This window comes from Molothrus ater, chromosome 6 (genome assembly GCF_012460135.2).
Source record: "Molothrus ater isolate BHLD 08-10-18 breed brown headed cowbird chromosome 6, BPBGC_Mater_1.1, whole genome shotgun sequence".
NCBI lineage: Eukaryota > Metazoa > Chordata > Aves > Passeriformes > Icteridae > Molothrus > Molothrus ater.
In genome coordinates, this window is record NC_050483.2 from 38,485,011 (window position 1) to 38,508,371 (window position 23,361).

At 36.2% G+C, this 23,361-nt stretch overlaps 1 protein-coding gene across 1 annotated transcript in view; it reads left to right on the plus strand.

Annotated features, from left to right (window-relative positions):
* Nucleotides 1-23,361, plus strand: part of MIPOL1 (mirror-image polydactyly 1) — a 186,844-nt gene that overhangs the window by 19,474 nt on the left and 144,009 nt on the right. The window contains exons 2-5 of the mRNA XM_036384706.2: nt 9,698-9,743; nt 11,520-11,657; nt 12,202-12,336; nt 13,585-13,664. Coding sequence (XP_036240599.1) covers nt 12,332-12,336; nt 13,585-13,664 — 85 coding nt within the window. The 5' untranslated portion in view covers nt 9,698-9,743; nt 11,520-11,657; nt 12,202-12,331. The remainder of the gene's footprint in view (nt 1-9,697; nt 9,744-11,519; nt 11,658-12,201; nt 12,337-13,584; nt 13,665-23,361) is intronic.

Consider the following 23,361-nt stretch of genomic DNA (forward strand, 5'->3'; position numbering starts at 1 on the left):
GTGTCACTGAGCAGCTCTTCCAGGTAAGTGCTGGCATTACAAATGGTCTTTTGTGTTCTTCCAGAATTAAGTTTTTTATAAGTTTGTAGCTCGTTCTGCTTCAGCCAAGGAAGGGCCAGTGCTGCAGGGTCAGAATCTGATCTTTGATTTCTCAGGTAGGATTCAGGGTAAATGGTTTTGCATGCTGAGTGGTTCAACAGCTATGGAGTTCTGGTATAGTGCTTGGTAAGCTTCTGCACAGGCAGCTTTTATCTGCTGGGCTGGTGATGAGATCACTGAGGTCTTCTTCCATGTAATCAGGCTGTCTTTCCAAATGCTGAAAATTGATTAGTCTGCAGAAGTACAGATACAGAAATAGCTGTACAGAAGTACAGCTACCTGTGAGAGTAGATTCACCTTCCTTTTTTGATACAATTGGATTTCTTTCAGGATCATAGTGAGAAAATTCCTGATTCAATGCAATTATGAAAGGGCAGTAGTGGACCCTGTCCACCTGTTGGTTCATGTATCCTGAAATATAAAAGAATGAAGCATCCATGAAGGATTCCTTTGTCATAAAGGTTATGGATTAGGGTGCCCTGGGTGTTTCCAGAGACTGTTATTGTGGCATGTACAGTCAACCAGTAAAGGGTGTTTAAGTTAGTTTTCTGCACTACAGCAGCATAAATGGAGGGTGATCTAGGTATGCCTGGGTGCAATCTTGAGCTTCTTGCTTTATGGACTCAGAATTTGATGGTAGCAAGAATAAACACAGTTGTGGGGTGTAACACTTTGCACAATGTACTGAAGGTGACTGCTGTGCAGGTGTACAAGGTAACTCTAATTAAAACAGTTTCCCCTTGAAATGTAATTTTGTTCCTCCTCTTCACTATCCAGTGGTAGACTAATATTTGTCTCCGGAATGTTTTTCCAGGATCTGAAGTGGAATTACAGTATCTGAAGGTTACTAAATATTAGGCAAAAATTATAATTCTCTTCATAGTTTAAAAGTATCTTTCATATTTCAAAAACCCTCCTGGATGTACAATTCTTTTGGCAAACATTCACTGTCTTGCACTGGAGAGAAAACTTACTATAAATAGCATAGGCTGCTTTCATAGTGAGGTTCCCCTCCAGTTGTATCCAAATTTACCTTAAAAGTTAGCAACAACCAAAAATAAAATCAAACTAGGTACTTTATTGAGAATCCCTTTAGTGTAACATATTTCTTTCTTTCCAATAATACAGGCATTCAGATCATTAGGGAGGTTGGGGAAATAAAGAATTATCTGTACATCTTCAGCTCTTAAAAATCCCACATGTAATAAAACCAGTGATGGATTTTTTTAAACTGTAATCCTGTAGAATATAATTATGTGTGAAAGTGTCACTGTTTAGTAATGCAGAAATTATACTGTAAATAAAAGAAAAATTTTGTTCCACATTCTATAGAAATTCATTCAGATTAATGTTAAACTCCAGTTATAAAGAAGTTCATAAAAAATATCAGATGTTATCAAAAATGTTTTGAAAAAAACTTTTAGCTCATCTGATTAAAGAAAAATGTGATCAGAGCATGACCCCAGAGCATGGAGTCTCTGGACTTTTCAAATGTCTTTAGGAACAGGATTTTATGAAGGTGACTATTAATGGATGTCTGAGTATAGGTGTGTTTTTTCAATCTGTCCTGAAACCACTGTGGAAAACCTTATAAATACTGAACTACCTTTTCCTTAGGTTTAGTTTATATATAGTATCCTTGATAAAAAACCAAAAATAATCTTACACCTCCATAAAGTTCAGTGTGGTGAGTAAATTAAATTGAATTCACTTAACTCTTTTCAGGCAGACAGCAAGTTATTGCAAAAACAGCAACCTCTTCACAACACCTCCTTTCCCAAACCTGACTGCTCAGCACATGCACAGTCCAGCTGAAAAACTGAGGACAGTGGAATACCTTTTTTGGATAAGCAGAGATATGAACAGATATAACTGATTAGATATTGTGGCTTTAAAGTCTGGAAGGAATTAAAAGAAGTTGAAGACCACTGAGAGCAGTGTCAAAGGGTCATAACTTGTACCAGAAAAATTATGCTTTTCCTTTTTTTCTTTCCATTTAAGTCTGGACATGTTAAGATTTGCCTTTGACAGTAAGGAGTTACGAAAGCACAACACTAAAAAAAGCTGCTTTCATTTATAATGAGTTTCAGAAAATATTTCAGAAGACCCTCTTTGTTCCTCTCAGTTGGACTGTGAAATAGGAAGTTATTTAGGAGTTTTCTTAATGTTATAATTAAGCATAGATGCCTCAGTAGTGCACATCCTAACTTTGTAAGGTGTTCCTTCAGCATGAAAGGGGAGATAAAACTGTGTAGCCTGCAAGTCTTGCAACTTCACAATGTCCAGGAATATCTTCAGAATTATTCTGAGCATTTGAACTGTTGGCCAGATGTTCCCTTTTTTAAAATCTTGTATTTTAGCTACACTTCTACAGCTATGAAGTCTTGATTTCTTTTTATCTTTTAGTGATGCCAAACAGTGAACTACATAATAACTACAACATCTGACAAAGAAGCCTCAAAATATTCAGCGCAATTATGTGCAAGAGAAAGTAGCCATCAAAATGAGCCTGGATTTCAGAAGTATGAAGGAAGGCTTTTTCTTCCTTCATGTAGTAAATGGATTTAGAACTTCTTTGCTCCACCCAGGAATAACTGGTCTGGGGCCAATATTCAGCTGCTGTCTCAGCTCTAGTGTTTTGGCAATGAAAGCATGAATGTATCTTGATGAATCAAGGAATAATTAATGCAAGGTATTGGAATATAGGATAAACTTGTAAGAAAGAATAAAACATCCATCTGTTTTCTCTTACCAAAAAAAAAAAAAATCCAAAGATAATAATTTTGCTGAAAACTGCAAGATACTCCTAGGTCCTGAATTTTTCTAGGATTTTTTCCCCATTTGTCTGTGTAGAGAGAATCTGATGTTAACACTCAGAACCCCTAAGAAGTTTTTCTCTCAGTTGTGTGACCCACAACTTATATGAAACTCTTTGTAGTTTATATTCTCAGAAGAATTCTTTAGGGCTTCTCCACTGTAAATTGCTTTCATGGTTTTGGCTGAATAATGTGCTTACTAAGGGTTTAGAAGGAACTTTCTTCAAAATCCAGTGAACAAATTTGAGTTTTTTAAAAAACATATTTGTCCAGCTTCTTCATTCTGTGTGTTGCATATCATTATAAATAATCAAAAGATTGAAGAATGTGAATGATCCATATATTCAAATACTAAATTAAAAAAAACCAAAAAACTAGACTATTTCATTGGCTGAAATGACAGAGCTTTCATGTGTGTGTTCTGACATTTCTCCTTGTGTTTAAAATTGTTCTGCACCTTACTTTGGAAGACCTTTTGTAACTAAGTTTTCCATTGTTTGTAACTTTTAACATTTTAGACAGATTTTTTTTTATAGCAGGAATTTCCTGCCTACTGGGTAAAGTTGACATTTTTTGTACATATCAGCTGAGAGAAGGTTTTGGATCTTTTCAAAACAAGAGTTAAAGGATAAATATGATGTTAAATAAAAGCAGAAGTTTGATTGGTATCCTCATATGCGATTATGTTTTGCATTGCTTTCTTTAAGTTTGGCAGGGAAATTGATCCGGTGTCAGAAATATCTGATGATCTAACTTCAGCTAATGCCTCTTTTTTTCCTTTTATTTTTTTCTTTTTGTTGTTGTTTGCTTGTTTCTCTGTGATTTTCAACTGCCTGGCACTGATTTGCAGTCTATGGTGACTCCTTTTAATCTTGTACTTTTCATTGTTGGTGCAACATCAAGAAACAGTGGAGCAATTGCTATGGTGCTGAATGTTTGCAGGTTTAGCCTCTTCAGTCTTTAGCTTACATTTAAATTCTGGACATTCTCAATAGATTTATTTCACTGGGGCATCTCTGGTTCTCATTGAGTTTTGGCCCACCTCAGAATATCTTGTTCTTCTCTGGTAGTCCAAGATCATTTTTGAATGCGTTGCTTGTTATTTTGAATTGTGCTAATTTTCAGATTTCTTTGATATTGCAATAAATTTCAGGGAAGCATATGGATTAATTTTCCAAAATCAGTGACATAGTAATCATACCTAAATGAGCAACTGCACATAAGGCATGCTATATATCATGCATGTTAAGCATGTTGTAAAGCACACAGTCAATGCCTAAGGGCTGAAAATGCTCAGAAATGTTGTTGTTGGAGTGTAGCAAATGTAAAATCATAGGATAATTTAGGTTGGAAAAGACATTTAAGATCGTCAAGTCCAACCATTAATGCAGAACTGCCAAGACCACCACTAGACCATATTCCCTAGAACCACATCTACACATCTTTTAAATACATCCAGGGATGGTGACTCCACCACTTCCTTGAACAGCCTGTTCCAAATCTTGCCAAACCTTTCTGTGAGGGAATTTTCCCTAATATCCAATCTACACCTTCTCTCATGTAACCTGAGACCATTTCTTCTTGACCTATTACTTGTTACTTGGAAGAAGAGACAGACCCCTGTCTCACTAGAGCCTCCTTTTAGGCAGTTGGAGAAAGCAGTAAGGTCTTCTCTCAGCCTCCCCTCCTGCAGGCTAAGCATCACGGCTCCCTCAGCAGTTCCTCATAAGACATGTGCTCTAGACCTTTCCCCCTTTGTTGCTCTTTGGACACATCCTGAAGTGTGCCATTTTTCTGTAACTTCCACTTCTTGCTTACAAAGGCTGAAGTTGCTATTCATAGTCAATGAAGGCACTGTGTACTGGATCTAGTTGCTAAATCTTGCCAAAAATAAATCTGAAGTTCGGGCAAGACTGTGTGGTTATTGAGTCAAAATGTATGTGTTCACACCTGAGCAACACTCTATGTTCCTATGCTTTTACTGCTGAGCAAGCGTGGTTAAGGGAGCAATTATGCTTATAGTGAAAGATAGCTTTCTTTTCAGGTAGTTGTCTAAGAAAAGGGTAGTTATTTGCTTGTAAAGAGCAAATAGGGCTAATGTGGAGTCAATGTTATTTTATTTCTCTGAGTTTTTCAGCTTGTGAAATTTCAGGTGATGTGATTCCTTTCCTCAGCTGCAGCACACAGTATAGAATTGGAGCAGTTGCATTATTTGGGTAGAAAGAGTGCACTGGATGTGCTGCTTTATGACAGCCGTGGAGGCACATCTGTGTTTTCATGCTGTTTAAAACAGCCTGACAGATACATAACTGGTGGTCTGTATTCCCCTGCAGGAAACCAACAGGCCCCTCTCAGTTCCCATGTACAGGACTGAATCTTGAAAGGTTGGCACGTTTCTGACAGGCCTCTGCATGTTCAGTGTTCATGATAGTTCTTGGTCAGGCTCCAATATCCACACTGTTGCCTTTATGCTTTTTATTTTTACTGTCAGGAAAAATGGTGCTATTTGAAGGTACCTTGAGAAATGAGAGTTGGCTGGATAAATCAAGTTTCTCTGCTTCTCTGCTGCTTTTCTTCATTGAGTCTCCGTTCAGTCTTACTTCTTTCTGTGAAGGCAGCCAAACAATTGGAATGTTTTTGACAAAGACATAATTTCTGCTTAATGCAGAAATAACTTGTTCTAGTTTTTTAATTTGGCACTGAGTTACTACTTCACATTTTCATATGCATATAATGTTTTGTGATTTTATTCTTGCTTTTATGGTAAAATTTGGGCTAGCAACTTTGTTCTATGACAAAAGAAATTATGATTTGGGGATTTGGGAATTTCAGTATACTGAATATACTACACAATTAATTTTGTAAACATAAGCACTGTAGACTCATGTTTCTTGAATAATTTCCATCATTAGCTTTGGAGCTCTGTAGCCACAGTGACATTTTTACAAGTTTGGGGGAAGGATGGATTTTGTGGGGCTTGCAGCCAGGGCTTTCAGAAAGACAGGTAAAATAACTGTATCAGTGGTCCATTTTTGGTTTACTGAAGGATGATGTGCAAACCAATATTTGACATTTAGCCTAATGCCAAATCATCCAGTCATGTAGTAAACTGAAGAAAATTGGGTGCTCAAGACTAGTAGGGCTCAAAATGCTGTACACATGCTGCTATTGCACTGTTTCCTCCCTGTTGGCATTTAGCCTGTCACATGGGTGGTCCTTGGTTGTGTCTCACTGGTGTTTGGTTGGTGGTTGGTCAGGGGCTCCACTGACCTACCTTGTAAAGCAGAAAGCAACCTAGTATTTTTTCTGTTACAGGAATTCTAGTTCTGGTGGGTTTGTTTTGTTGCAATCTTTAGAATAACAAAATAGGTAGGCAGGAATTGCATATCATGCAGGTCAGAATGGGGCAATCTCCAAAGTTAGATTGGGTTGATATATCCAGATGAGTTTTGCCCATATCCAGCTATTGAGATTCTGTAACCTTTCTAAGCAACTAGTTCCAGTGACCTTCCTGTCTGTGAAAAATTTTCTCTTACCCATAACTCTAAGTTTTCTGTGTTCGAGCTTGTCTCTCTTTGGGATCTGTGTCTTCTCTTTATTTGCTCACAAGGCAGCTAAAACCCAGTAAAATCCCTGTTTAGCCTTTTCTCCTTAAAACCAACTAATCAAACTCTTGCAAACTCCTCATAACTCATGTCCTGCAGACCCCTAATCATCTTGAATCACCTGCTGGACTTAGTTCAGGATATCCATGAACAGGTCAAACTGGATGCAGCACTTCAGATGAGTCAAATGGGGGGGGGTTAATGACTTCCCTTTGTCTGCTGACTAGGATCCTGTCAACAGAGTGTACTATGCAGATAGCCCTTACCACTATGTTGTGCTGATTCTACTAAAATATTATTTTGGCTCCAGATAAGACAACAGCTAGTTTAAAATGCACATCTTTGTTCCTATCTGTAAAGGCTATGGAAATCTGGTTGTAAAATGTTTAGAAATTGATATCTGGCTGTCCATAACAATATATAATATGATACATAATACTGAGTTTTAAGGCCAGTGAAGAGTTTCCAACAAAACTGAAGGATGGCTAAATGATTTGGCTGTTCAAACCTGATCAAAGCATGTCATAGTTTCATTATCAGAATGAAAACAGAGTGTCACATGAGAAAAGCTGGAAAATAAAGGGAGACAGTCTTTTGACAAGATTCTCTACAGGTTTTTTTTGCATTTCAAAGAGCTAGTGGGCAGGGGGAAAGTAAAAGGCTTGTATTGTCAAAGAGAAGACAAAACTAAGGAAAAAGAAAATAATTAGAGGACACAGGACAGCTACAAACTGGGGAAGAAGACAACAGACCATGCTGAGGATTGTTTAGTAAATAAAATACAAATGAAGCTTGTTAATGTAAAAATGAGAATATATCAGAGGGCGGAAGAGATAGGGCGCTGTTGGTGAGCTAATATGCACATAAGCATTTCTTGATGCACAGAGAGAGAATTGACCCTTGAAGACACTTAGTTCAAGTTAGGGAGAAAAAATAAAGAGGAAAGTACCTGTCCTTTATCCAACTAAGTTTAATTTAGGAATAGGTGAAACCTATTATAAACCAGTTGGTTTTATGCATTTTTGTGTCTCCTCTTGTGCTTTTGTCAAAAGCATGACAAAGACAATAAGTACTCTTTGCCCTACAGTAAATGCCATCATTACAAGCACCAGATGGAAATTTTGTGGTGATGATATGAAGAAACTGCTGCAGCAACAAAGGAAAATTATCCTGTTTCTTCATATCTTTTTTTATTTATATAGGTTAGTTGAAACCAACTGCATATGTCTTATTTCCTTTTGGGTCAAGAATCAGCAGGGAAGAAAAGTCAGGGACAACTGCTTCACTCTGCCCTCTGGGGAAATGTTTTTATCAAGTTTCCAGATAATTAAGTTACTTTTATTAACCAAAATCTTGAATTCTTTTTAGCGATGTGAGAGTTTATAAATTGGAAATAATACTTATGCTGCATTCATCAATTTCTAAGGTTAATCCACTTGTCTATCTTTTATATTCTTTTTAAAAGAGACATAATATTTTGCATGAACTATTTGTATTTAAAAGCAAATAAAAGTAATAGAATACAATACAATAAAATAAGTATCTCTGTAATCAAAGTGTGTTTCATTTCACAGCTTTTAAGTATCTAACAGAGGAGTATTATTCCATTTGTAAAAAATACTGTTATCTTTGACTAGGGTTTTTATAACTGTCCAAAACTAGTTCTAACTTACTTTGAGTTGCCTTAGATTTCTAATATGCCATAAAGTTTCCTAAGATAGGGTGGAAATGGGACTCTTTTTAGAGGAGTGTGTCATTTAGTCAAGACTTGACATCCACCTGAGCTAAGAAAACTGACTGTTGGTTCCCTGGGGAAATGCTTTGAGAAGGTAACTGGTTTTTATGTAGAGTAGCCTCCTAAGTTAGTTTTTTTTAGTTTAGTGTGCCCCGAGGCAAAACGTTTCAGGATATTTTAGAAGATTCTGCCAATCTAATTAATCTTATGGGAAAAATGCTAAAATTCATTCTCTGTTTCCCTCCTCATAAACTATATGGTACATCATCCCTGCACTGTCAGTGGTAACTGTTAACTGCACCTCTAAGGGGGGACAAAAACAGGCTTAGTGCTGTTCCAAGGAGTAAAGGGGTCTCTTGTTCCACCAGAGGTGGGGCAGGTGGGATAGCCCTCTGTGTGGAAAAACTCTTCCAGAATTGGAGGATTTTTTGTGAAGAATGGGTGAATTCGGTCAAGAGCAGCAAACGTCTGCACCATGTCAGAGCAGCTAAGGCCATGATTCAGTGATTGACTTCAAATTCTCTCAAGGCAAGACCAAGGAATGGGGGTTTGCAGTCATTGGGTCTCCACATAGAGTGGTCTCAGCAGTCTTTCTGTTCCTGAGGAGGGGACTCAGTAACTGAAGTCTAGCTTAGAAGATGGACTTCTCAGTCCTGCCCAGGGAGAGAAAGCATTGGCATTAGTGCTGCTGTGGTGCTTTGTGGGGTTGGAGTTACCTTGGGGTGCTCCTGTGTAGAGTGTCTATTATTCTGCAGACATTCAAGAGGTTGGGGATTTTGCCTCAGAGAGAGGAAATTCTGCTACAGCTGTAATAAAAGCCATTTGGAACTGCTCAAGTAAAGCACTGTATGCTTTCTATCTCACAGATATATGTTACTTTTATATACCTCTTGTTTTTATTTAATTCATCTGAAGTGCTTGTGCTGAGGAATAATTAGAACGAGGATTGGTAAGACATCCTTTTGAATAAGCTGTTACTTTGTTTAGATTTTTTTTCTCCTAAAATCCATTCATATTCCAAGGAACTGAAAGGCAAAGTATTTTAATGGTGTTTTTGCAGAATATTTTCCTGAATGACTGAGGAAACAGTCATTCCAGTCAGCACTATATAAAAAAGTGAAGGCAATGCAGTAAGCTTAATTTTCCATTTTTGTCTGTCATAGATGTAAATAATTCAAACATATAAGCATGGAAAGAACTTAACGGTTTGAAACTGGGACTGCATGAGTCTCCTAGGATAATATTAGTATTTCCTGTGTGTTTCAATTTGATATTCTTAAGAAAAAGGTTGGTTTTCCTGAAGTATGAACCATTTAATAGTTAATGCTGTTTTTCACTGGGCTCCTGTGGTAAACTAGAATGTTCATGTATTTCATGTGTATGCTTATGTAATTAAGCATATAGTAATTTCTTTCTCTTTGGAAAATACTTCTCCAAATCAGCACTCCATGTATGAAGATTCAAGATTATATCATCTGTTTGTTTAAGGTAAGCATTAGGACAGGTATTATTATTTTATAATAGATTCTTAATCCCTTGTCTGTGAAGTGTTGATGTTTTCATTAGAGTTAAAATATGTTGCATGTGTACAGAAAGCCTGAAATCTCAATATGTGGTTCTATCAATTTTAATTATTTGAATCATTAGAACAGCTAATTTTTTGCTTAAGGGTACACCAATGTACCATTGAATCTGTTTTTTTAGGTTTTTTCCAGTTTAATGTCTGAATCCAAATTCATAAAGAGTTGGAAAAATGAGATGTCTGAGCTATAGGATTCACAGGGATTTTATATGAAGCCTATTTAATCAGGATAACACTGTTATTAATATTCATAAAGTCAGCTGGAACACAAATGACAGACTATGGAGCCTAAAATTTTTTACTTGTGAATTTATTAAAAGCAGCTTAAAAAATTAATGGAATTTAAGTAAAGTTGACGAAAATGAAAATCTTATGTTAGCAGAAAAAATCTATATTAGAACTTTGTCTAAGACCATCTTGCATTGATATCTTTGACAGATTTCATTGGTACTTAAAGAAGAAAGATGCATGAATGGTCATTTAAAAGGATTTAAACACATTGGCACATTAATTTTTACATGAATAATAAGTAGTTTCCAAAAGCAATTAACTTACAGTGTACAAGATTTGAATAGAAAAATAGGACTGTGACATCAAAGGGCAAAGCAAATGTGCAGTACATTTTAAACTTTTAATAATATGACTTCTTAAAATAATTTTTTCTTTTCCATGGTAGGTAAAGTAACACCGAATATATTTGTGTACAGCTTGGGTTTGTTTTGAAATATACCAAGATCTGGAAAAAATAAGTATTTTTATGCCAAAGTGCTGTTGGTAAAGAACAATTTTAAGGCTTTTACATTGATCAAATGCTTCTGAATCAGCTTTCCTACACTTTCTCTGTGTGGAAAACAGATATATACTGCCCACAGTGTGTGATTTTATCGCCCTTGCTGCTATATCCAGCATTTGGAAGCATTCCTTTTTCCTGTAGACAGTTAGGTCTGAGAGTTCTTTCATTATTCTACTTAACTATTAATTTATGTGACTGTTGCATTTTATATTCAACCGATAGGGACATTTTCTTTTTTATTTTCACTTTCTTTCATGGTGTCCTAGTAGTTTTACACTAGCACAAGGTGGATAAATGAATAGTGAATAAGGAAATTAGATTTCAAATTACCTCTAGCATTTGGGTTATGGTATCATTTTGTATTTTCAGTTTTGTCTTGGTCTGCCAATACACTTTATTTTAATCTCTAGCTTTTAATTTCCTCTCTTTATTACACAGATTGATTATTAGCAGATTGTCTTCAAATGAAAGTAAGGATTTATAGGATTCAATTTTTCTGATGATTCCTTGTGTGAAAACCTTAATGGCCACTTCTGATCATTTTTGAAATGCTGACTTTTTAACACTCACTGGAAAATGATGGTTCAATAGGTTTGGTTCTAAAAATACCTTATGTTCAAGATACCTTCTGTAAAGGTACATCTTGAAGGACAAGTAAGTGTTGTGCATAAGTCAGCTACCTATTGCAGCGTTTGTGTTCAGAGCAACCAGTTTAAATACTTAGTGTCTGGAATATTTTCTTGTTCTGTATCCTAACTTTTTTTTTTAAATTATGAGGAAGTTAATCGGCACATCGTAGGAAGCCCTAAAAATCTTTCCGTTTTACTTTGATCCATAGGTGACCTTAATCTGATATCAACCACTTTTATTTTCTCTATGTTTAAACCAGAAAATTCCTATTAGTTAACAGAACCTATTTCAACTATGAAGACAGCGTCTGTAAAATGAGCCTCTTGACTTCAGTCATAAATTTTTCCTGTGCCATTGTCTATTATTTCCGGGAGAGGGCAGCATTTTCCTATATCAGGTACAGAAAGGCACATGCCCTGCTTAGACTGTCAATGTTTCTTGTAATTACTCCCAGTATATTTGTTGCTTGCTTATGAATTAACTTGCATTTATGGAACTAAATCATTCCAATCATTTAATTACACCTGAGGAGCTGAACTATAATTGCTTGCTTCCAGCTAGGATCTGATATGGCTTGAGCAGTATTAATTTGGTGTTTACTTTTCTGAGTGCTAAAAGCATTAAAATGATTGTGCAATGGGATTACATTTTACTAATTGCTGGCATTCATTAGCTGGGTAAATGGCGAGGAAGAATGACTGTATATTGTGGAGGGATAAAATTATGGTTTTAAATAGTATATTACTAGACACATTAAGGCCCTAAGACATGTTTTAAAATACTCCAGAGGTTATTAAATACCATATTTTCTTCATGTCTTGCTATATGAATACCTTATTAAAATACTGCAATTATTATGAACCTTTTTGTGCAATATGTAGGGAAATGGCTTCATTGACAGAAACCTATTTCTTGATATTAATAACCCTCTATATTTTCAGCTAATCCAAAAGTAAATGAGGAACTTAGGAAAAGATTGCCAACTTCAAATCAACACAGTTACACAGAATTGAAGAAGAAGCGTACAGCTTCATTTGAGGGATTCTTTTAAGGGACTCAGTGTTCTGCGATATGAGGTGAACTTTTTATTTTTTGATAAGACCTCAGCACATAAAATCCTATGCATTTTTTATCATGCAGATTTATAGTCAACAACAAATATGAGCTAAATATGTATTTCTTGAATGTTTGGTGTTCGTGTTGGTGTTGAATCTAAAGTGTTTGTAAAATTAATTTTTCTTTTGCAATTTTAAATATAAAAAAGAAATAATCTGCCTTTTTGGTGTTGTATGGCAAAATAATTTCTCCTGCTGCTTTATTATTTAGGATATGTGTCTTGGTGTAATTTGCTTGAATTGTAAAATAGGTACTTAATTTTTTTATTTAATGTCTTACATTTTTCAGCACAATGACAACTGTCTGAGTGTTTTCATAATCTAGTCACTGTATCTTCAAGGCACATGTATCTTTTCAATAAATGTAAAAAAATGCAGCAGGGAAAACATACAAAATAAGCACAATGCATAGTTAAGGATAAAAATTTTCCTATATACAGTATTTTTAAAGAGGTATATGAGTAAGTAATACAATTTGTAATAAGTTTACTATGTTACCAAGATTACAAACTTATTTAGATTTCCTTACGATACTGAGTATAACGAAATTTTTAACACATAAGAGAGCATCTCTTTTAACACTCAAAATGATGCCTGGTAGACATAACATTTTACTGTAAGTCTTATTGGAGGTTACTTCTTGAAGATCTTTAATTATATGAAATATTGCAACTGTGGAATTAACTATAATCTGAAGCAATATGCATGCAAATATTGGGATGCATTATTTAGCTGTTCAGAAAGAACTTCAGAGTTGGAGTGGTCATAGACCACTTTATTTTATCTAGGAAATTAAAAGTAGAGAAAGAGTGCTGTGAAGTGAAGCACATGCCACTGTCTGTAATAACTGCCAAAGGGAGCAGTCTTGTTGTCTGCAGCAGGACTGCTTGGTGTGATTTGGGCTGTGCTCAGTAATGTGTACTTCCACGACCAGACTCTAGAAGAAAAAAACAAACTAATAAATATTTCAACAAAGACATCACATGCAACAGAGAGCTGAACCAAACAATTATAAAAATTAGATGAGTGAAGAAAAAATATTTTACTGAGAAATATAATTTTTCGCTGGCTGTTAAAGTATGCAGACTTCATTGTGCTGCTATAAATATTTAAAATAATTTGTTTTGTAAATTTTCTGTCAAATGAAGGCAAAGTATAGGTGTATTATATTGTTTCAAGTTTATTTATCTAGAGTTTGTTTTATTTTAGCTCTGAAACCTTCAAGCAAAAACTGGACTCAGTGCCAGATCAAACAAGTTCAGAGGAACAAATGGAGAACTGGTCAAAAGGTAGGGACTTTAAAGATATTAATAAGGAACCTTAGGTGTTACACCAGTGCTAGGCAGTGACTGGAGTGTGTTTGTTCTTGCTGATATATGACTGACTTTGGAAGAAAAGAAAAAAAACCAATAACCACATACTGCTCCTTAAAAGAACTTTGAGTAACTGGAGAGCAGCTACATGAATATAAAGCTTCACCTTATTTTCTGGATTATTGAAAATGTTTTTGTACAACTTTCAGAAGACTTGTTTAAATTCTTACTCTGTACATTGCACTTTACTTTCCAACTTTTTTTTTTTTTGTTAGCAATAAATCTGAAAATCTGTCTTAAAGTAATTTTCTTGGCTATTCACACCTGGCTTGGGTATGATTAAGCCATCTACTAATAGTAATGAGTTTCTCATTAGTAGCTCAACTGAATTTAGACAGTAAGGTAAGGCTTGGAGATAAAGGTGACTTTGGTTAACTGGAGCTTCTCCAGTTGATGGAGTTTCCATCTTCATCAGGATGCAAGTATCTTTTTTTATTTTTAGTTGATTGACCAGACATAATTGTTCTCAGATACATTCATCTATGTTTCATGACAGAAACCTAAGGGGAAAAAAACCCCACTGAATTTGAGAGTACATTCATGACTGACTGACTTTGTAGAAGAGAATTTTCAGAAGTAGCTTGTGACTAAATTGTTACAGGTAGAAGGAAGGGAAAGACATAAAAAAGAGATCCTCACTTTAGAGCGGATTTTTGCTAGTAAGTGACTCTGTGTAGGTTAAAAAATCCAAAATGGATTAGGTTAGTCAACATCAAAATTTCCCTCTATATCAGAGCCTCATAGCTTATTGTACATTTCCTTTTTTTGAGTTTTATACTATATATTCTCTCTCAGAAGATAATAAATGTCAGATTTCTCATGGAGAGTCTGTTTAGAAGAAAGAAGAAATGCTTCATTTTGTAGGTGATCCTTTTCTTTCATATGTAAAGGAATTTCTACCTATATTATTCTGCAAAATAAACTACTTATAAACTCCTTTTAATTTATGGCATTTTGAGCTGTTACTGAGTGAAGTTTAAAAGTTTTTTGAATCATATGCTCTGTAAACAAAAACATTTATGATGGTGTAAGTTAGTGGAGCATTGTATTCTGACAATTTAAATGTGTAATGGCTTAATCAGGTTTAGTATTTTTAGACCTTTAGGGGTCAGCATACCCTAAGAATGGTTCAAAAGGTTAAGTTTTCCAAAGTAGGCAAATGAAACTGATTCTCTGTGAAATATATTCTGTCTAATTGCAAGAAATTATGTTCTGCTACTGCTCAGAGATATTTTTGAAACTGAGTAGCTACTGAGTTTCATGTGTATTATTTTTCTGATGCGTTAAGTCAATATTTTGTGCTGTTTAGACAGCTGCTTCTTCCAAGCTAACACTTCATGTATCCAACAGAAGTTGTCATATAAATAAAAGTAAAATTTATACACTTTTATTTAGCATAATCATTAATAAGTCATGTAATTCTTTGTGCTTTTGCTCCTGGCAAAGTTAGAAAAAGGGATTATGGGTAAATTTGTTATCATACTGGTGTGGATGAGAAAGTTTTTTTTCTTAGAATTTAATTTGGGTAGTAACAGTTAAATTACATTCACTTATCATAAGGATAATAGGTCAATTTCAGCAACATAATATTCAATATGTGAGCTTGGTAGATATCCTAGTGCATTTTCTCATTGTATTACTTAAGCGCAGCAATTTTGCCTTTTCTGTGTAAGTGTGTGTGCTGATGATTGTACTATTTTGTGTCCTGCTTGCTCTGTCATCTTCACATATTTCCTTTGTGCAGTTGGTACTGTACTGTATTTAGATTTTCCTTTCTTGTAACTTGGAAGTTTAAAAGCTGGGTTTAGAATAACCCTATAATGTTTAATAATTTAAAAATTTTAATAGCATACTGAAAAATTGGAGATTACATTATTTGTCAACAAATAAGGATGGCAAAGCAAATACGACATTAAATTTATCTGACTAGATGAAAATTCAGTCAAGCAATGAGAATTTTAAGAAATAGAAAAATCAGATACAAAGTGATAGGTTTATGGCGATTATGTGGGATAATGTGTAACCTGTTAATCAATGTTATAAAATAAAATACTTGAAAGGAATGTAGTGTTTAAGAGGAGTGTATCTGAAGTGTTTGAAAGGTGAGATTTTCTTTTTAACTTTCCGAGTTGTTTAGAGTATGGTATTTCTGTGTGGATTGAAGACTTTGTCACTGTTCTGTTCTATTAGGAAGAATTAAAGAACAGTTTGTGTGCAAGTTTCGTTATTTTGTGTTTGTATCTAGTTTAAATGTACTCTTTCTCTTGTTTTTAATAGAAGCTTAATGTCTTTTTTCATTTCCCTCTAATGATACTTGAGAGAATGTACCAGGAACATTGGCAGCAGACCAGTGTGGACTGTGCTACTTAGAAATGAAAAATATTCAGGATCCAAGCTAGACAGCCTAGAATAGTATTCAATTATGAAAATAAACTTGTATTGGCAAATAGGTGCATATCTTTGCATTGCAGTGATGGTGGGTGTGGGGAAGCACATTGCATTGGGGCAAGACTTGTTACTTCAGTAGGATTTCCATGCATGATGGGAACTATGCAAACATTAATTCTGTGAAAACACAAGAGGGAACCTGAAACTGGGTGGTTTCTCTTCTTACATATATGTTTAGGACTTGATATGACACTTTTTCAGAAGCATTACCAGGATTGGAAAGTGGTGAGTGTTCAAATGCTGGAGTTAAATTTGTGTCTTATTTGACTCATGTACCATGTTTAATTAGGTGCAGCTATATTTCTGTATTATACGGTCTTTAACTATTGTAATGTTTTGGCTTATGTCATATTTATGAGCATCCATGCTTTAAGGATAGGGCAGAAATTAGGAGAAGGCTTAGAATTTTAAGTGTTGTTTGGTCTGTTTTGACAACAAAATTAGAGTTTTGCTGACTCCAGAATTAAAATCATTGTATAATTTTTATTTGTGAATTCCTAAGACAAATTAATAGATTGATTTTTTTAATGACAAAGTTGTTTGCTTTCTTAAAAGGTGGTTATTATGTTTTTCAAGCATAGAAATAAATATGTACATATTGCTAAGCCATTACTTGAAGCATATATTGTAAGTCAGTGAACCAATTTCACTTCTCAGAATTTGATGGCAACTTTAGTTATGATCCATACAGGCACTTTCCATGTATCTTCAAAAGAATGCTTGCAGCTTGTAAATATACTTCAAAATTGCATGTCTGGAAACTAGTTCAGAGGAGACTAGCTTTAAAGAGCTGTGTTAATGTAGATTGGAACAGAACTGCAGAATCAGCTTGTGCAGGGAAATTTGTGATGGAGGTGTTCTATTTGGTGGTGAGCTGTAGGTTTTTGGGGTGTTTTACATTCATGGTAATGGAGGAAATGTAGTCACGTGCAAAGGTTAAGTAAAATAAATCATCTTTTTGTGTAACTTTGTCTTATTGCAAGTAGAAAACTCTTCTAGTTGTGTAATGGTTTTAATGTGCTTTTTTGTAGATTTGTTTTTGCAGTATTAATTACAAGGACTTTTTTGTCTGGAATTCCTATTGTGTGAGTTTGACACACACAAAGATGAATTGGGTAAAGAAAGCCTCCAGGGTAATATGGTGCTGTAAATGCTCTAGTTAGTAAAAAAGCAGCTAATGGTAAAGGTGCTGCTGCCCATTTCTCCAGAATATACCCACTACAGCTGTAAACCCTCTTAAGTAAATCTAAAGCCCCTCTTTCAAGGCTGTAACAGAAGCAAAATTAAGCATACTTGTCATAGTGAAGTCTCTTTCTTCTTTTACATGCCTCAACAGGAGATACTCTGAGCCTGTTCTCCCTCTCCTACCAATTTTAGCAACAAAGTGCTGTTTGCTTGGAAAAGAAAGAAGGCCTGAATATTGCAAGGGTGGTTTGTATGCAGAAAAATCTACACAATATGCAGAGAGGCAGCGTCCTCTACACCCACATGGCTCAGCTGATTAGTGTCTTCAATGTGTGCTGTGCTTTCAGCATCAAACTCACTGTGTGCTGTCAGATCCCCTTGCAAAGTGCCAAGAGTAGTTGCAAGGTTCTCTGAATGATGTAGAAGGCTGAAAAGAGGCTGAGAGGATGAACTTTCATGAGTAAAACCTAGTAACTGTTGAACAACATTAAGCATGGAAGATGAAGAAAACCTCTGCCATGGAAGAAGAAGGAATAGTGTGACATAACTTAGAAGATAAGAATGAGTTAATGATAACTGAAAAATCATCCAATACTGCTTGGTCTTTCCTGTAAATATAATCATGCCTTCATGCATATAAATTCTCATCTATTCTTTTTCCATTCCATTTCTTTCCTTGTACATTTTGAGTGGTAGAATACAGCACATTTTTAGCCAGACTGCATGCAGAAAGACTCCTCATCAGAAGTACAACTAGATACTCAGTACTTGCCTGACTCACTGCAGTGTTGTGAATATGATTTTGTTGAACCCTTTATGGTACGCTCAAAACATGTAGGGCCTTATCTGCACTGAGGGCTGCAAGCACTAAGGATGGGGAGAATGCACACCTTGAAGTATTGCACTTTGAATCTTAAGTGTGTAAAGTATGAGTGCAGCTAACTTCAGAATGTCTTGAAATGTACTTCAGAGAGAACAGCACTTACTACCACAGTAATTTTTAAGTAGTGCTTCAGAAGGAACTTTAGAAGACCTTGCACAAGTGCAAGAAGTATTTGGTTATTTTCTTCTTTAGAAACCTTCATTACTTCTATTTTTATAACAGGTAGAATGAGGCTTAAGTTCAGAGCAAAAATATTTTTAAGTTATTATGGAAAGGTTCTTCAGGGAGTGCGTTGCCGACTCTTATTTGTGAGTTCACCTGCATCTTTAGTAGAGCACTACTGGAGTAAAGGGTGTGGGGGCAAGGCATCTTACAGCTACTTTAGGCAGAGTGATCTTTCTTTTATGTCAGACACTTAAAATTGCAATATTTTTCTTTGCTTCTAAAGCTGTAGTTTCCTGGGATTTTGTTTAGAACTCTTAATTCAGCAAAGCTTTAATCGTTTGTGTGTGGTAGGGGAGGTTGAGTACATTTGGATAAGAGAATTTTCACTATAATTAATGGGCACAGGGAAACATGACCCTGCCTAGATAAAAGGGAGTTCTGGATCATTAAGATTTAGATAATGGAAGGGGGTTATATGTGAAAAGCAATTGTCTGATATGACAATAGCAAAAGACAAATGGAGTGGGAGGGTTTACTTTGTTTTTAGTTGGTTTAGAAAACATAAACACAGCATGCTTAGTAAAACTCCAGCAGACACTATGTTTGGAAATTATGTAATGACTCCATATAGGCTGTAATGATATCCTGAAACCCTGTATTTAAACTAACCTGAATTACAATGAGAGATAAACAGAATATTTACCCATCCCTTATGAGCTGCTGCTGATATGTAAATTTATTCTTCTACTTTGCACAAATATACTTTTGAGCTACTGCTTAAACACTTCAAGGTCCTTAGCCAAACAGTTTTAATGATGCCTCCAGTATTATGAAAGTGTGACATTTGATGAATGCCTTGTATAGTTGTGATATCAGGGAAAGTGTAAACAAAAAACGCACATCAAGTCATCGTGCAACACCTAGATAATTTATAATTTTACTGTTTATATCCATCTTGACATTTTTTATCTGCCAAAGGCAGGTTTCATTTGGAATCTTAATCTGAGATTTATTTGGTGGATCTGGAAATCATAGCTGGAGTTCCCACAGGAAATGGTCCATCTACCAACAGATTAAATGGCAGTCCTGCAGTTGTTAAGGGAGCTCTGCATTTAACACACATGCATACTCATTCAGTCAGCACTGTGGAGAAAAATTAAAGTAGTAACCCAGGTTTAGGAACAATGTAGCTAAAAAGTCCCATATTTGCTGAATGACAAAGGGTTATATAGCAGCATTTCATTTTATTATTCGTGCTTGAATTTCTTGTTTGCTTTGTTGAGTCTGCTGACGAATACTAATAAATGCCTGCAACAATCCAGACGAGAGATGCCTGGCAACAAAGCTATGCGGTGGACCTCCCTGATCTTCTCCAGTTCACAACCTGACCTTTTGAAAAATTGGCTGGGCTAAGCTGCAGAATTTGGGTGTAATGGTTATTGTTAACTCCAGCTTTAGGATTTATTAATTTGTGTGATCAAGACTTACCTATACTTCAAAGTTTCTGAAGACCAAACACAATCATCCATCCATTAGAACTAACATTGTGTTTCAGTGAATCCCACTTACTGTCTGCCTAGTGATTCTGCTGTTTTGATGCATTCAGAATATAAAAATGCTTTTTCAACTGTGAGACCAGTCCAATGAAAATCTGGTGTCTTCTTAGAGACTAATATTTTAAAATAACAGTATGTTAATGAATTGCAAACGGAGAGTGGAATGCCAAAGGAAATGTCTGATATTTACACATTAATAAATGCATCACGATTAACTGCAGTGAATACCAATATAATGATTTGCCACATATATTAAAGACTGAGTAGCATTTTTCCATTTTAAATATTCAACAGTTTGTACACAATTGCTGTTTAGATGCAGAAGAGGAGGACAAAAGACTTAGTGAGGGAGTCAGGCGAAGGAACATTGTTACTAAAATAATCAGAATCCTTGGAGAATTGTAAAAAATTGCCTTTGCCAGAATAACTGCCAACTGTTCTTAATCTCTTTCTCAATTTATTTCTTTATGAAGGGTGTTGCCAGGGTTCTACACAAGTACAGGTGAATACAGAAGCATTCAAAATAACACAGATGTCCCCCAACTTATGTTGCTAAAACAGGATTCACTGTTCTCTTTAAGGAATTAAAAAATGCACAAACCATTAAACTTCTGAGGGGTTTTTTTGGACAACTTAAATGCTTAGCTATAGCCAGAGATCAATTTTTGAATTGCATATTTGATCAATATTTGAATGGCATTGTTGTGTTCACCTGACTGGCTTCTAAAGCAGTTTGAATTGTTTGGAAGTTCTTTGCATTAGAATGATACTTAATATAATTTTTAAAAGGCCATTTCCTTTATTCTGCCTAATATTGAAATTACAGGAAGTTTTTTTATATTGTACATTGCACAACTGTCTTCCAGTATACAAATAATGTAACCTAACCTGTCATGTGAATTAAAATTATCATCATAAAGAAGTATCAAAGGATACTATTTTAGTACTATTTTAGATACAATTAATACTAATTTTTTTTATTCTGTAAATGTGAGTTAGCCATTCAATGTAAAAGTGGTATTTTTTTCTTGAAGTACAGCAGATATTAGTTTCTAAAACATCTCTGACAGAAAAGAGTAGAATTTGACATCTCTGAGCAGGAGAAAAGAGCAGAGAGGGCCATCACTGAGGTAGCACAGGCTCCAAGATGCAGTGTGGATCCAGCGCCTTCGACTTCTGCAGTTTTTCCTTCTGTTATGGTGTCATGGTTTAGGAATGGTATTCTCCAGTTCAGCACTCTACTAAAACTTCATGCAGCTCCCCCCCACTCCTCCAACTGGAGCCACAAAAGGTAAAGATCACAGGTTGAGAGAAAAGCAAATTAATGGGAGCAGCAATGAGATAAGAAAATTAACAATAACAGCAAAAATACTAATGACAGAGGGTATAGGAAAAGAAACAATTCAGGAGAAAAACACACACTGCAGCACACTCAATAATAGACCACCCTTTTCCCCCAGTAATGGTCAGTACTGGATGGCTCCCTCCAACACATTTTGTGGTCCAGAAGGCACCAGCAAACAGTCCTCATGAGGTGAGGTGGTATAGAATAATGTCCGTGTCCTGGCTATGTCCCTTCCTGGCTACTACAAAAATTAACCCTGTCATTGCTGGGATCCAGACATTTTCCACCTGATAATCCAAAATTTTTGCCTTCAGGCCTGTTAGTGATGATTTCCAAAATCCCTGGGCAATTGGGGTTTCCTATTCAAGCCCACTTAGGCTTGCTGACACTCAAAGAACAGAGTCTTCTGAGACACCAGGAAAGGTATTCAGCTGTCTAATTTCTTCTGTCTCCACAGCAGCTGTCCCAAAAACTCAATGATCCTCTTTTGAGTCCTCAAAATACCCTCTCCTGAGGTAATAGGGATCAAGTGATTATCTCTGGCCCTGCCTCTTTCTTCTGTTCTGTGGGCCCTGTTTCCTCTTTATTCCTTGCTAAGAAAACTGATTTGGTCTTGGATTTCTTCTTCTGTGTAGGGGCAACTGCTACTGGCACGGTTGTTCCCCTGGTTCAGCTACAATGAGGCCATGGTGCCTGTAGGTCTGCTTTTCTACTCCTCCCCGGAGGGTGTTCTCTAGTATTGAGCTGTGTCCAGTAAAGAGTAGCCAGGGCCCAGCACACTGCAATAAATTGCTCCTCTCTGAAGTTGCCACAGCATTTTCCTCGCAGTGCAGCATTCTGTCACTTTAAACAGGGTCTTGTATTGGTTCAGGGGTGAACTGCCAAACCATTGGAGCAGAGAATTTTCCCAAAAACTGGCCCATTCTCTCCCATATTCTATGCCACTCGTGACCATCCACCCTCAGGGCAGATCTCTGAATGACCTCCCTAGAAATCTCTGTCCTGACTCTAAATATGGTGTAGACTGCACTGAGAAGTGTCAGACTTAGCAACAAGAATATGCTTTCCTTAACATCCAGCAGGAATTAAAAGTTGTCAAAAGCTGTTTTAACAGGTCTGAAGGAGAAAAAGGGGGTGAAAAGCTAGGGAAAGTCATCCCCCCTGTTCTTCCCACAGACTGGGTATAATTGTTAATGAACCCCCAGAGGCAGTACCTGAGTAAGGATAGGAGAGAAACACTGAGTACACATCCCAAATTACTTTCATTGTCCTTGATGTTATCATGTCATTAGCTAATATCCCACAGTACAGCAACAAAGGGACCCTGATCCCTCTCCCTGCTCTGAAAAATATCATAGTGAGAAGTATATGTGGGATTATATACATGGTTATATATAATAATACCCATTTGAACAGCCCAAGCAACATTGTGAGCATTGCCTCTGGACCTAATACAACAAATACTTAGATCAAATTTGTTTCTAACCTGCTCTGGGCAGATCTCTTGAATCTCAAGCCTTCATGCCTCACACTGGGCTCCAATTACGGTTGTCTTGGCTTAGGAATGGTATTCTCCAATTAATTCTTCCATTAAAACCATGTGCCACTCCCTCTCCACCCTCCAATTTGAGGCCGGAAAAGTAAAGATCATGGGTTGAGATAAGAGCAATTTACTGGGTACAGCAATGAGATAAGAAACTGAGCAGTAACAGCAACAATACTAATGACAGAGGGAATAAGAAAAGAAACGATTCACACAGAAACCACACCCCCAGTCCCCCAACCATCCCTTCCCCCTTAAGTAGGCAATACCGGACAGCTCCCTCTGCCACGTTTTCATGTCCAGAAGGAACCTCTTCTCCCTGGAAGAGTTCCTTTCCCCTGCCCCTGGCAATGGTGTGAGTTGGTATAGAGTAACTTCTGTGTGCTGGCCGTGCACCCTCCTGTCTACTGCAAAAATAAAGCCTGTCCCGGCTGGAACCAGGACACATAGCTTGCTCAATGACCTCAATGCAGTTACTTCATCACTCT